The 14429-nt window shown below is 51.8% G+C and overlaps 7 protein-coding genes across 7 annotated transcripts; 1 reads left to right on the top strand and 6 right to left on the bottom strand.

The window, feature by feature from the left end:
• Positions 1 to 224: 224 nt before the first annotated feature.
• PICMEDRAFT_74381 (hypothetical protein) lies at positions 225 to 773 on the bottom strand (the record flags this gene model as incomplete). The annotated part of the gene is made up of 1 exon (XM_019164753.1): positions 225 to 773. One exon carries the CDS (start codon positions 771 to 773, stop codon positions 225 to 227), a length of 549 nt encoding a protein of 182 aa, XP_019015781.1.
• A 310-nt stretch (positions 774 to 1083) lies between these two features.
• On the bottom strand, positions 1084 to 2514 carry PICMEDRAFT_36738 (hypothetical protein; the record flags this gene model as incomplete). Its single annotated transcript, XM_019163034.1, has 1 exon — positions 1084 to 2514. The coding sequence occupies one exon, from the start codon at positions 2512 to 2514 to the stop codon at positions 1084 to 1086; it is 1431 nt and encodes a 476-aa protein (XP_019015780.1).
• Positions 2515 to 3162: 648 nt separating this feature from the next.
• PICMEDRAFT_13335 (hypothetical protein) lies at positions 3163 to 5224 on the bottom strand (the record flags this gene model as incomplete). Its single annotated transcript, XM_019160045.1, has 4 exons — positions 3163 to 3574; positions 3623 to 3724; positions 3906 to 4423; positions 4616 to 5224. 4 exons carry the CDS (start codon positions 5222 to 5224, stop codon positions 3163 to 3165), a joined length of 1641 nt encoding a protein of 546 aa, XP_019015779.1.
• A 143-nt stretch (positions 5225 to 5367) lies between these two features.
• PICMEDRAFT_18071 (hypothetical protein) lies at positions 5368 to 8061 on the bottom strand. Its single transcript, XM_019161867.1, has one exon. It carries the CDS (start codon positions 7911 to 7913, stop codon positions 5775 to 5777), a length of 2139 nt encoding a protein of 712 aa, XP_019015778.1. The 5' UTR covers positions 7914 to 8061; the 3' UTR covers positions 5368 to 5774.
• A 277-nt stretch (positions 8062 to 8338) lies between these two features.
• On the top strand, positions 8339 to 9148 carry PICMEDRAFT_20292 (hypothetical protein; the record flags this gene model as incomplete). The annotated part of the gene is made up of 1 exon (XM_019162157.1): positions 8339 to 9148. A coding segment is annotated over one exon (810 nt), but the record flags the coding sequence as incomplete, so codon positions are not given.
• A 126-nt stretch (positions 9149 to 9274) lies between these two features.
• Positions 9275 to 10096, bottom strand: PICMEDRAFT_18069 (hypothetical protein). The gene has a single exon (XM_019161866.1). It carries the CDS (start codon positions 10004 to 10006, stop codon positions 9362 to 9364), a length of 645 nt encoding a protein of 214 aa, XP_019015776.1. The 5' UTR covers positions 10007 to 10096; the 3' UTR covers positions 9275 to 9361.
• A 65-nt stretch (positions 10097 to 10161) lies between these two features.
• PICMEDRAFT_18068 (hypothetical protein) lies at positions 10162 to 14046 on the bottom strand. The gene has a single exon (XM_019161865.1). The coding sequence runs from the start codon at positions 13810 to 13812 to the stop codon at positions 10231 to 10233; it is 3582 nt and encodes a 1193-aa protein (XP_019015775.1). The 5' UTR covers positions 13813 to 14046; the 3' UTR covers positions 10162 to 10230.
• Positions 14047 to 14429: the final 383 nt, after the last annotated feature.

Genomic DNA, 14429 nt, shown 5'->3' with positions numbered 1-14429 from the left:
GCACTCAGCTGCACCAACAGCACAGGTGTCAGCAGCACAGGCGCCAGCATCCCAGGCATTAGCAGCACATAGTGTCGGTGTCGATGAGTGGGTGTGCCCCCGAAGAGGATCTCGAATGAAAAGTGTCGGATCGATCGTATCGCATTTATGGCTATAACTGTTCAGGCTGGGACTACATGCGGACTGCGGCGGACACTCCGCCCGACGCCCTGCTAGCTGCCACGCTAGACGGTGTGGTGGGTGCGCTCGCAGTGGTCAAACACCTGGTTGTTGTAGATGAGCAAGTCGAGGACAAAGAGGTGGCCGCCGTTGAGCCTCAGCGCGTTCATAAGGTCGATGACAAACTGGTCGAACTGGTCCACCTGCATCTTGAGGAACGAGTCCTTCATCTCCTTGGCTGGGCCCTGAATGGCCTGTGTCTCCGTCTGTTCCGGTCCGTCTGTAGAAGCCACCACGTGTTTCGGGTGGACCTTGCTCAAACGCAAAAAGAGCTCCGGCACGCCCGATATCTCCCCGAACTGGCCGCCAACGCCGCAGATGAGGTCTCTGTACTTTACCAACTCGTCGTAGTGCTTGTCGATGAACTGCGAGTCGTCAGGCAACTGCTTGTACTCCGCCGTCAATATCGGGTTCTCGTGGCTCGAGAGCTCGTCAAAGTACTTGAAGGCAAACGCCGCCGAGTTCTCCGGTTTGAGCTGCTCGAGGTGTGCCTTCGTGACGAGGTCCTCACTCTCCTTCGAATGGGACGACTTAGCCGGCCGGCTCTGCGACATGTGTAGGCCTCTACGGAAGTATGCTGGGCGTCCTGTCGGCCGGGTGCAACCAGACAGCGCAGATATGGTGATCTGGGAGAGGCGGCGGAATAGTGTGAGCGTGTGTGCAGAAGTCATCGGAAAGGAGGGGCAGGAGGAAACAATAAAACTGTAGGTTAGGGTGGAATTATATGTGTATACGTATGTCTAGGGTGTAGAAAAATAGATGAGCCCGTAGGAAGAAAAGGGAGGGCGGCAAGGAAAGTGAAGCGTTAAGATAGGAAGACAGATAGGGAGAATAAAATCTGGCGCTGCGATAGCCGGAGATAGACTAGACGAAGCATTTGAGTTTTAAGCCAACGATGCAGGATCTGCTGACAAAAAAGAAGAAGGTGGCGACTACCATGGAGCAGGCGGCAAAGATGATCATGTGATTGTAGTTGGAGACACTTTCTTTGTTGATGAACTGGGATCCGATGGGCATAGAGATCAAGTTCCCGAAGGAGACGATGAAGTAGGCGGTGGCGTACCGGGAGCCAAACTCCCTGGTCTTAGAGATCTGGGCTATCAAGACGGGAGTCAAAGCGTAGGCAGCGCCGAAAGCAAAGCCGTAGACGCCGGCAAACATGTAGTAGCCGACGATGTTGTAGTAGGGGAGCCAGATAGCGAAGAGCGAGATAACCATCATGCAGGCGATCATGAGCATGACGTTAAAGCGACCGAGGAAGTCGCACATGAAGGTGGGGATAATCTTGCCCAAGATGCCGCTGGCGTTCATGACGGTGACGATGAGGTAGCCCGTCGACTCGGACAACCCGCGGGCGGTGGCGTACGTGGCGATGTACGTGACGGTCAAGATGATGGAGAACTCGTTGAAGAACATACCCAACACCAAGAATAGGTACCGTTTCTCCTTGAAGTTCTGGAAGTTGACCATGTGCTTGTACGCATCAAGCAAACGCTGTTTCTTGTTCAAGTCGGCGCTGTCTGCATGCAACACGTCCGAGCGGTCTTTCACCATGAGGATCGTGAGGATGCACAAGAAGACGCAGATGCTGGCAAGGATGACTATGCTCTTTGTGAAGCCGATAGAAGGGTAGAGCGAGCGGAGCATGATCGGGAAGAACACGCCCGAGATGCATCCACACTCGGAGACCCCGTTGGCCCGCCCTCTCTTCCGCAAGAACCAGTGACTCACAACCCCCACAAGCGGCGACAACATGAGGCCTGAGCCAATACCCGTGCAGATGCCAAAGCTGAGCACAAACTGCCAGAGCTCCTTGCTGAACGCTGTCGCATAAAGCCCGCCGCAGTTCAGTACCGACCCGACAATCAAGATGCCTCGCACGCCGTAGATGTCGAAGATCGGCCCCACAACGATACCCATCGACAAGTTGGTGAACATGTAGAGCGAAAATATCCACGACACCGAGCTGATCTTCACGTCAGCAAGCTGGTGCTTCGAGATGTAGAGCTGGATCGACGACATCGTGTCCATCACCCCGAACACCGTCATCAACCCGAACACCGTCCCGAACACCACCGACCACGCCTCCCATCCGCCATCCGGGAATGCATCTACATCCTCGTGGCCAAAGGCGTCGTAGCCCGACGAGCTTGAGCCATCTCCGCTCACTTGGAGTGGCGTCTCCTGTGTCGATTCGTCCACACAGTACCCTTTTTCGTTCAACTCCTTGTTCTGCGTCTCCGTTTGGTCTCTGCGTCTGTACAGCGACGTGCTGCACGATTCAGGTTTCTCCATTTCGTAGCACAAAGTCTCGCTGTCTTTCTGGAGCCTTGTTTCCATGAAGTGGCCTTTTTTGCATCAATAAAGTGGTACGAACCAGGGAAGGATACGAACTAGCCGCTGGTTTGAAGAGTCACAGACACCCTGCAAGGCCTCTGCCGCTCCTGGCGAAGAAAGAAATATGTCAAAGAAAAAACGGTATCGCGCGAGATGCCGCATCGGGCAAGAGGGGCGGCCGGAGGGGCCTAACGGCCATGCAGAAGAGGCAGGTAGAGACGAAGGAGACGGAGGAGACGAAGAGACGGAGGAGGGACCAGTAAGACAAAGGGAAGGGGGCAGAGGGCTGTTAACGGCCAAAGCATTTGTCGGTGACGGTGTTTTGGCGATGCAGTCGAAGAGTGAGCCCTGGTGGGAGCAGACGACGGAAGGCAACGCAGCGGAGTTCCTCGGGCGGGGTGTTGATAACGGCGGCTAGGTCAGGCGCCATTGGAGAGGGCGCAGCGGTCTTTGTATTCTTCGGATCTACGTTAGTTCGTTTCATCTATAGCGGCGTCTATACTTGGACTGGCCGGAGTTGCCGCAGGTGCGGAGTGTGTAGTGTATCTGCTGCGGCTGCGGCTGCGGCTGCAGCTGCAGCAACGGCAACGGCAACAGCACCGACAGCTAGGCCTCCGGCTTCGTCTTGGCGGCATACTCCTCCATGGCAAAGTCCTTGTTGTTCTTCCTGCGCTCGGCATCCAACTTCTTGCCCAACTGGCCCTTCTTCTGCTGCTGCAGCCTCGACTCGGCGGCCCGGGCAGCCATTTCCCGGGCGGTGTTCGTGCTACTGCGGCCAACAGACACGGGTTCCGGCTCCGCCGGAGGCGTCGTGGCTGCCGGCACGGGCACAGACACGGGCACTGCCTCCGGTGGCGGCTCGTCGGCGCTCTTGGTGCCTAGCCGACGTGTCTCCGACTTGATGCCCGACTTCTTGGCGGCAGACGCCTGGCGCTCGGCCTTTGCAACGGTGTTGCCCTTCGTAGCGGCGGCTGCAGTCTGCTGCGGTGCTGTTCTCTTGGTCTTGTTGACTGGCTGTCTCGTAGGACGAGATGCCTCTTTCGATCCACACGCACCCATGGCTCACTTCAATTGGCGGACTGGTAGGGGCATGCAACGGCTGGCGGAAGCAATGACGGACTGGATAGCGTGCAAAGTGATTGGTTCCAAAGAAAGACCAGAAACAGAGCTTAGAAAAAGTACAATAAATACAGAAAAGAAATAGAAATAAAAGAAGAAAGGTCTCGGACAGCCACATGTCAGCCCAGACACAAGGAAAAACACACAAGATGCTGGAACACAGCGGGGACCCGAGAAAAAGAAAAAAGTCGCGCTCCGTCCTTCGGAGACCCCCCGGGCCCCCCGCTCACGAATTGTGCATGTTCCCCCCGTAGGGATTCATCCCGTTCATGCCTGGCATGCCAGAGATGCCACTCATGTCGTTCAGGTTCATGCTCATGCCGGACATGCCATTCAGGTTCATGCCGTTGACGCCGTTCATGGCGCCCATGTTCAGGCCGGCCATGTTCATGCCGTTCAGGCCGGCCATGTTCAGGCCCGTCATGTTGATTCCGTTCATCCCATTCATGCCGTTCATGCCGCTCATACCGTTCATGCCGTTCATGTTGCCCATGCCGCTCATTCCGTTCATTCCATTCATGTTCGAGAGGTCGTTGCTGTTCATGTTCGGCAGCGACGAGATGCCGGACATGCGGGGCAGGTCCGGCAGGTCGGAGAGGTTCGGGAGGTTGGGCAGGTTGCTCAGACTCGGCAACTTGTTGTTGGCCGAGCCCGAGCCCGACATCGACTGGCTGCCGTGGCTGCCATTGCCCGCCTTGTCGTCTCGCTGGCTGCCGTTGGCGTGCTGCTGTTGCTGATGTTGCTGATGCTGATGCTGCTGATGCTGCAGATGTAGTTGCTGCTGCAGCTGCTGTTGCAATTGCTGTTGCTGTTGTTGTAGTTTGTTCTGATCGTTCTTGCCGTCGCCGTCCACGCCGTCGCCGGCGGCGTTCTGCACCTGTCTCACGAGGTCGTTCAAGAGGAGCGGGTTCTTCCGTGGCCTGCCCCGCGGCCGCTTCACCTTCGGATACCCCTCCTTGTACGTGCCGTCGCTGTTGAGGCCAGACTCCTCCGGGTTCTTTCTGGGCCGGCCCCGCTTCCGCTTCACCACGTTCCCGTTCTCGTCGTAGAGGGGCGGCAACTTCGGTCTCGACGGCCGCAACTCGATCGGGTACTTTCTTGGTCTCCCTCTGCCCCGCTTCACGATCCCGTTCGGCGGCTGCAAAGTGTCGCCGCCGGACAGATCCAGCAGCTGCTCCTGCGATTGGCTCTGCGGTTGTGTCTGCTTGCTTGGTCTCCCGCGTTTCTTCTTCTCCGTCACGCCCTCTCCGGCGCCCGTCTGCCCCGGGTGGGTCCCCGGCAAGCTGCCGTCGATGTTCCCGTCGTTGCCGAGGCCCGTGCTGTGATCGCCTTTCATCTCCGCGTCCATCCCTTCGCCGCCACCGCTGCCGTCCTCCCCCACCCGGTTGCCATCCGGCTCCGCAGTCCCGTTCACATCCTGCTCATTCCCGTGGTTGTGGATCTCGTCGCTCGAGTCGTTGGCTTCGCCGCTGCTGCCATTCCGACTGTGCGCCACCATCGCCGACAACATCGAAAGCGACGGGTCCATTGTCTCTTGGTTGCTGGTCATCGTGCTAGGGTCCTCTGCCTCTCGAACTCCTTGTAGCTGCTCTCTTTCGGCACTTGATAAACACCAAAATATTATTAAAATATTATTATTATTTTATTAAAATATTTATTAAAATAATTTAAAGAGAAAAAAGAGAAAAATCCGACACGGGAGACAAAAAAAGACGGAAAATCGCAAAAAAGAGGGAAAAGGGCGAAAAAGGCGAAAAGGGCGAAAAATGGCCAAGGGGAAGAGGGAAAAAAGAGGGAAAAAAGAAGAAAAGGGCGCAAAAGCCTGTCCCGGGTCGATGGGCGTGGAGGCTCGTTGAAAACGAATAATAGTTAAGTAGATAGATAGAGGTAAGGAGATATAAAGGTATAGATGGACGGTCGATGGTAGCAGTACCGGCCCAAATGGGAAAGAGAAAGAGAAGAAGAGGAGAAGAATAATAGTGCTAGTACTAGAAAAAAAGGAAAACCCAGAAAAATGACAGTAATGAACTGTTGCCGTAACGTAACGTAAAGATGATAATGATAAATAAGGAAAATAAAAAACCCGTGAACCCACCCAGCTAGATGTCGACGCCACGGTTGCCCCAGTACTTGGCAATGGCGTTGCACTTGTTGAACCACTGCAACTCGTTGAGGTCGACGTCTTGCACATTGATTCTTTGAAACTCGTCAAAGACTTTGCGATAGCGTTGGTCCAAGCCAACGTCCAGGTTCATGTATAACTTGAAGTTCTGCAAGTTGAGGAAGTACTTGCAGCAAACCTTGAATAATTTGAAGTAGAGGTCGATTTTCTCGCCGTTGAGGAACTTCGAGTGGATGGTGGCGTCTCTGAAGGCAAACCAGTCGGCGTTGGTTAGGTGGTTGGAGCCGAGCTGGATGTTCGAGGAGATGAGCCGCTTGAACAAGGCGAAGGTCTCTTCGATCGGCAGCTCGACAGAGCCCGATGCCTTCAGAACACATCTGTGGTAGACGTTTGTTTTGGGGAAGTTGTACAAGTCGGCGACCTTGACGATCGACTGGAACACGTTCACGTTTTCCCACCTTTTGGACTTGGTGATCAAGCAGTTGAAGAACGGCTCGTCCATCTTCTTGATCTCCGAGTAGTTCTTCAACAACTTCTTCAACTCGAGCGCAGCGTCGTTGTTGAAGCTGCTGTACTTCTCGAAGAAGATGTCCAAGTACGCGTCGTTCAGCGACGAGGAGATGGCCGTGGTCGACTTGTTGTTGCTTTCGAAGTACTGCCATGTGGAGATCCAGATCTGACTCACCTTGTCGAAATCCTTGGTGTTCTTCCACGTGTTACTCATGAACTTCTTGACGTAGTTGATCTGGATCGGGGTCAAATATGGCATCTGGTTCTCGAAAGAGTCGTTGAAGAAGATGTTCGCAGTCTCAAAGTCCTGGCAGTAGCCGATGAAGGACAAGTGCGCCATGGTCATGTAGTTCTTGACAGCGACGGGAGGCGAGGAGTTCTTCCTGGAGTAGAACTTCAAGACGTCGGAGGTGATTTCCTTGAAAATTTCCAACGCCTTTTCGGTCTTGTTTTTCAACAAACACGCTCTGATCATGGCAACCTGCAACTCGCTGTGAATGATGTCGTTCTCGGTTTTGGAGTTCTTGATTGTCTCGTAGATCGACCAGATCTCCTGGAAGTTGAACTCCTTGTTCTCGACCAACAACGTGAGGATGGAGCCGAGCACGGATTCCGACGTAAACAAGTCGTATAGCTTTGGGTCCTTTTTACCCTTGTTCCAGATGACCGCCGCCTCATCGATCAAGCCCATGTCAGTGAAGGCCTTGAAGAGGTTCGTCAATCCTCTTGAGCTGATTCTGACGTTGTTGACTGCCGCAGCAGAATATAGCTTGTTGCTGTTCGACTCGTCACTCTCGTGCACAATATCGTTACTGATCTTGATGATCGAGTTCTTCAAGTAGGCCTGAATCTGCTGCAATGGAGAGTTTAAGTCACGATCGATGTTTTTCTTCAACTTAGACAATTCAAACCTGTGCATTCTCAACCCGTTTCTGAGCAGAGAGATCAACTCGTCGATTCTTCTCTGGTTGAGCTCGCCGGTGATCAAAAGGTCGTCGTATAGAGGCATGATCTTCTCAACAGAGTCCCAGAATTGGGCGGTTCCGCCCGGGACGTCGCCCGTCTTGGGATCAAAAAACGAGTTGTGTGCAAGACATTCGTCAAATGCCATCAACTGTTTGAAGTATGGCAACGTGTGCTTTGGAACACCCTTGGTCAGCTTCTGGAAATCAGGCAAAGCGGCAGAAGCTCCCTTGCCGGCAGCGGAGGAGGCACTGGCGGCTGTTCTTGTGCTTCCGGAGGTTGAGTAGTGCTGGGAGGAAATGTGGAAGTTTCTGCGTTGCTGGTGGCTGGAACCGTTACTGTTGCCGTTACCACTGTTCTGGTGGTGAGACCCGTTGCCGCTGTTGCCGGCTCTTCCACCACTGCTCTTTCTGCGTGGAGCAACGCTCTTGGCAACCGGCTGGTGCTGGTGATCGACAGGCGAATTCAGAGAGACAGGCGAAGATGTGCCGACAGTAGCAGCAGCGCAGCTGCTGCCAGGCTGCTGGAAGACGCTGTTGAACGTCAGGCAAGACTGCAACGAAATCTTTGAGGTCTGAGAAGAAATGTGTGGGACGTTTCTAATCATGGCGGCCGTGGTGTGTGTCAAAGGATGGATAGCCATGGTGAAAAAGAGATGGAAAAATGTATTTTATAGACAAGAAGGCGGGGGGACAATATAGACAGGAATCTGGGGAACAGCTCAAATATATAGGAGCTCGGCTGATGGTGGTCTGTGCAGAGGTAGATATCGGACAGATAACAGCCAGCCAGGACCCGCCAGCAGCCCCGGCAGTAGATATCGGAGACAAACTCATTTGCCGGAGACGTTGTCCATCGAGGATGAAAAAAAGCCGAAAAGACACAAAAAAGCAAAAAACGGGAAAAGGCGTAGGCCCGCTATCTCCGCGGGAACATGATTTTGCTCTTTCTTTGGTGAAGATGTGGACAGAAAGAAGGGGTCAGGGACGAAGACGATAGAGGCGAGAGTAAGTAGCGGGTAGAGACGAAGACGAAAGATACCGGCATACCTGGTCTGTTATGAGTGATCTTGCTCCACTTCCGAAAGACTTGCCGGCGGTGTTGGAGCAGTACTTACCCCGTAGCGGAAGACGTGACGACAACAGCAACGGTCTTCCGTTTGTCACGCTTACGTATGCCCAGAGCGTCGACAGTAAGATTGCGGCCCGTCCGGGCACACGCACACATATCTCGCATGCTGAGACAAAGACAATGACGCACTACCTGCGTGCGTTTCACGACGCAATTCTGGTCGGGGTCAACACCGTACTGGCAGACGACCCGTCGTTGAATTGCAGATACCCGATAGGTGGCCGTGAGAGCGCAAGTGGCGCACTGAACAATGTCTCCATAAGGCCTGTTGTTGTTGACCCGGAGTTCCGTGTGGCGGAGACCCTTTTGGACCTCAAAATGGTGCACAATTACAGGACAGGCACAGGATTGAAGCCAATAGTCGTTGTTGCGGATGAGGTGCATGTTCCGGACAACGTGTCGGACGTGGTCGACATTTTGCGTCTCAAGTCGGCATGTAACGGCGGCGATTACGGCAGCAAGACCGGTGCCGCTGTGAAACGTGTGTTCCAATGGGCGCAGCTCTTAGAGAACTTGAGGCGGGTGCATGGCCTAGAGAGCGTCATGATCGAGGGCGGCGCACACATCATCAACACCTTGCTCAACGAGTGCCACCCGTCGACAGCTGCACCGCTTGTGGACTCGCTCATTGTGACCATTGGCCCAGTCTACCTCGGGCAGGATGGCGTCGGAGTTTCTCCTGCGAGCCCACTTTCTTTGAAGAACGTCAGGTGGTGGACAGGCATCCGGGACTCGGTCATGTGTGCTACAATGGTGTAGGCAGCACCAAGAGCTAGCGACTTGTCACTATGGGCCTCCAAGTACGAGCTTTAGCTGCGATTCCTATTCCATACTAAAGTAGGACGCAGATCCTACTAAGGAAAGCCCTCATTTCGCCGGTTCCTTGTTAATCGTACTTTTGTTTTCGGTTTTGTAAATCTAGTTAAGCTATACACAAATAGACATAGACAGGTAGACACCTCAGAGACAGATTCTGTACGAGGCGTATCTGCCCGAGGTCTCAGACCGTCTGATGATCTTGACAACCTGGCCCCTCTTCAAGCCCAGATAACGGGCAACAGGGTCCTCGCTCTGGATTCTTGGCAACTGTGACTCCTTCAATCTGTATCTGGTGAGAAGATCCCTTTTCTCCTCGGCACTTAGTCTGATGTGTTTAGGAACTAGTTCATGGTGTGTGATGTTGACAATGATGTCGGACTCCTGGAAGATCTCGATCGTGGCAGGTTCGGCTGCAGCAATCGCCTTGGTGGCACTAGGTGTCAAGTTCTTTTGGTAGATGAACAACCCGGTCGTGAAGTTCTTATCGGTTATGTGGGCGCAGAAGTTCTTCATCGTCTGGATACCAACAGATGGTTCGTCACAGAATTCGACCCAAAGCGGGCCCAGATCTCCGTACTTTTCCAGCGCCTCCTGACGTGGATTCGCCTGGAACGACATGAGCTTTCTCTGGGGCATGCCCATCGAGTCGCAAATCTTTTCTCTGAACTGGTCCAACGACAAGTCGAGTTCCTCCTGCGAGATGAAGTATCCTCTGTCAGCAACCATCTCCTTCACGGTTCTGTACGCTCTCCATAAACGTGACGTGGTTCTGTCGGCGTCCTCCATTGTTGTTGTATGTGAGTTCAGGTACTTCCGCTGTTCGTCCCTTGCCTCTAGGTTCTTCTTCTCACTGCCTTCTCCTCTTCTTCAACTCCTCCACATGGAAAAACATGTTCTCAAAAGCGTTGCACAGAAGAAAAAAATTTGCGAAAATGAGAATTTTCTCCTTTTCCTCACTTTTTCATGTTTTTTTACACACAATCTCTCTATTACTATTATTATTACTACAGTTACACGGTCCTCTTGCGGAAGAAAATCTCGATGTCTCCGCCCTGTCTCCAGACACGAGCCTTGATAGTGCCCAACGTATATTTTTCGCCAAGGACAGCGTCCTTACACACCAATTCAAGCGGCGCCCGGGCCTCTTCGGCAGGTAGTTTGCTTCGGACAAAGTCGAGGATCCGGGCCACTCTCAGAGTGCCCACGGCGTTCAGCCGCATCGACTTCTCGTCATTGAGCCTGCTGAGGTTGCTGCCCTCCATGGGCACCAAGGAGAACCCGATCTTCATCATCATCGACGAAGGGATCGGATATAAGTCGAGCAGTAGTCCCTTCGCGATCCAGATAGGGATGTTCTTGACCACCTCTTCTTCGTCGATGTTGCGAGAGACAAGCTCGTTTAAGTAAACCGTGTAAGCAGGACGGGTCTCGAGTTGCGTTTCCTCGTTGATCACAACCAGTGTGGACGTCTCCGTCACTCCTCTTTTTTCTTCTCCTTCTGCTTCCATTTTTTCTTCCCCTTCATTCTCTGGAACGTAGTTAAACACAGGGATCTCCTCGTTTCTTCTGTCATCCATACCCTCCTGGTACGCCTTCACCATTGGAATGGCCTCCGGGTTGAGTTCGAGAAACTTCAATAGTTTTGAAGTGTCGTCAATATGATTGATTCTCTCCACCATCAAATCTGCCTTGCTTTTGCTATGTGCTGGCCCTGCCTTGGCACCTAAAGTGGATGGTGATGATGGGGATGATGAAATGTCTTTCCTTAAATCCTTCTGCTTCAGCCGTCCAAACAAACCACGTTTGGATCCACTTGTTTTCTCAGCGCTAACCGAAGTCGTGGAAGAGCTGGATTGCGGTCTACTCTGTGAAGACGATTTCGAAACATCATTTGAGAATGATGATTTGTCCGTAGCACCACTATCTAAAGTAGAATCAGACAGGCTGAGCTTTTCTGTGGATGTTGCATTGAAATTAGGAATGATTTTTAGCAAATATGAATCCAGAACATTTCCAAAAAAAGTCTTAACAACGATTTTACCCAAGTCCACTCTCAAGTTACTGATTTGCTGAGCTTGACCCATGAGCTCCCGATAGTACTCGAAAAAGTCATCAGTGTAAATTTCGCACGCAATAAAGTTATTCTCCTTCAAAGTAATGAACAACTGACCTGCCTTGACTTGTACCGAACACCACGTAGGTAGCGTTTCTTGTGTTTGAAATTTCTCACATACTGCCTCAAATCTGTCCGATAAATTAAGCTCATCTTCATTGGTTGCAGTAAAAGTCTCCTCCCGAGTTGCATCAGATTTCAACTTGATGTTTTCAATGGTGTCTATGCTATTGACTGAGAGATGATTATCAACTCTATGGATTAACTTACACTGCAGAATATCAAATATGTAAACACAACCGGTTTGATCCATGGCTGCAACATGTCTCCTATTGTTCAAGATCTTGCTTCTAATAAGTCCGCTAGTACCAGAGATCTTGGAAATAGGTTTGATGTTGAAGGGCAAAAGCAGGATCTCGTCCTCGTTGACATTACCGCAATTGATGACCATCTTTTTTGTAACTTGTAAGTTGTTTTCAATAACTTTCGGTGGACCGCTGAATGGATCGTACCCTCCGGTAGTATCTTGTGATGGAGCCAAAGATTCTATTTCCTGCTCCAGTGTATTGATGTAGTCGTCTGCAAACAAAAAGTGTGTGTTCAAATTCCCCCATAGTTCAACGAAACAAGTGGCGTACTCATACCCATCTTCATCCATCTCGTCATCTTCTACTCTTTCTCCATAAACGTCTCCCGTATCGGTGTGGGTCCCTACCGGGTCGTATTCGCCGCCAATATCATATGACGTAACCGATTGATCTGTTTTACCATCCAGTTGCGGGCTATTTTCTACCAAAAGCTTGTCTAGCCCATTGGTGTTGGAGAAAAGAGCATTATCTATTTGATCCAAGTCGTCACCACTCAATTGACTGACTAGATCTTCAGTATCATGAATACTGTCGTTGGATTTGACTGTATCTATTTGAAGATCATTTTGGACACTGTTTGGGCGCTTGAAGTGAAAACCAGAAAGTTGACCTATGTTTGAAGTAGGAGTGAGTGCCTCCCCATTGCCACTGGTATTGTTATTGTTGTTATATAGGCTTGCTAATCTTCGATTAAGTACAAGACCTTGGTGTATTACCAGCTTCCCTGTTTGCGGAATAGACCAACTGGATATATAGTTGGTATTTGCGTTGTGAATTGTGGAAGCAGTTGCCGTCCATAGCGTTCCCAAGTCATCTGTTTCAACAATATCATTTATGCCCGAGACCGAAGACTCCATATCTGCGACGCTTGAGTTGTCTGGAGAAGTGTTTGAATAGTTGACGTTAGCAATGACCGTGCTTATTCCCAACGATTCGTTGACTTTGTAATTAAAATAGCCACTCAAATTTTGAGAGTTGAGGTCAGCAGCTCTCAGGTCGGTCTTCAACAACAGACCAGACTTATCTGCCGAATAAAATATTGAAAAGTCATCGGAATAATCTGGCGTGTATATGGACCAGATTGGGGAGTTGTGCATTTCGAAATTCCTTAAAATCCGGGTCGACCTCAAATCCCACAATTTCAGAGTGCTGTCTGAGGACCCGGACAGAAACGAGTTATCCTTGAGCAGTAGAGCCCGGACATTATCGGTATGACCGAGAAATGTTTTCACCGGCTTGGCCATACCTCTTCTGTCGAACAGGTTGATGATATTTGAGGGTCCCGAACAGATGATCATGTCGTTGTTGACATCTAATGAATATATGGAGTTGTTGAAATCTTTGAACTTATATGAAGAAATTGGCTGGCCCTTGGTGGTGTCCCACACTTTGACGACTTTATCCAACCCGGCAGACACCAACTCGTTTTTGCGGCTCTTTGTGTAGCCGATTTTCTTGATGTAGTCATCGTGGTATCCTAGGGTTGATTTTGTGCCTGTGCTGTAGTTCCAGCACTTGATGGACAAATCGTTCGAGCACGAAGCTATGGTATGGCCGTCGTCTAGCAGGGCCATATCGTTGATCCATCCGAAGTGGTGGAGGAAGGAGTTTCTATAATAGTGGGGGGCGGAGGTCGAGGTTGGGATCGACACAGAGGACACGCCCTGCTTTATGCTTGTTTCTAAGTTTTCTAGTTCTAAGTCGTTGTCCAAGTTCTGGAAAATATGGTTTCGGATGTCGGCATTGGTCCGGAAGTTGTCATAGACGTCGTCGTTGTCTTTGATTGGGTCGTACTTCGACGGGTCTGCGTCTGTGTCGAACTTCCAGATGGATATCTGGCCGTCTCTCCCGCCCGAGATGAGACACTTGTCCGTCTTGTTGTACAAGAGCGAGTTGACGCCTATCGAGTGGTGTCCCTTCATCTGGCGCTCGTTGGGGCTGTTCAAGATGTATGTCAGAGACTTCTTCTTCGCCGGCTCTGGTTGTCGTGGGGACGCATTGCTCGGCAGTTTGGCCGTTGCCGTGGTGTGTGAGCTGTGGTTCGAGCTGCCGCCATTGGCGCCCGACCCGGCCGTCGGGTTCGACGAGAACGTGGATTTAAAGAATGACATGCTGCTTCTGTGTCCAAAGCAGGAGCATATACGTGGAGCGGTTCTGGGTGTCCCTGCACAACTGGAGAGGTGGGGGTAGAGATCGTCCTTTCACCAAGCAGACAAACAGAAGCGATTGGTGCAAGCCAAGTATCTTCGGGGCGGCGGTGGAGGGCGGCTCTGCGGTGCGGCTGGCGATTCGGGATGTCCAAGAGGCGTTTCCGACTGCAGACACTGCACAACAGAACACAATCGGCCACAGCCTACGGTTTCTCCCCGCTGTATGTGGATATGCTCATGTGTATCTAGCTAATTTCTCTAGCCTCCGGCGAGTGCTCCTCCTCCATCGATATCTCCACCCAGCTTCTCCGCGCCGATCGCGGGACGGACTCGGACGAGAGACCGGGGGCTGCAGCGGGAGGGGGCTGCCACGGTCCAGAGAAGACCCGGAAAGACTACGAAGAGCCCTGGAAAGAAGCAGGTGTCGGCAGTGGCGGATGCCGTGTGCCCCGGCGGACGACGCTCCATACGTTCCTTGCGGAAAGCAGTTGTGTGGCATACAGCTCCGCAAATCCTTCGATGTAGATCGCCGGTGCCTACGGATATTTCACAGAAGACGTTGGACATCGTTTTCCACT

This window comes from Pichia membranifaciens (assembly GCF_001661235.1).
Source record: "Pichia membranifaciens NRRL Y-2026 unplaced genomic scaffold PICMEscaffold_6, whole genome shotgun sequence".
In the NCBI taxonomy this organism is placed as follows: domain Eukaryota; kingdom Fungi; phylum Ascomycota; class Pichiomycetes; order Pichiales; family Pichiaceae; genus Pichia; species Pichia membranifaciens.
Note: the sequence above shows the minus strand (reverse complement) of the source record. Positions and strands in the feature narration are given on the sequence as shown.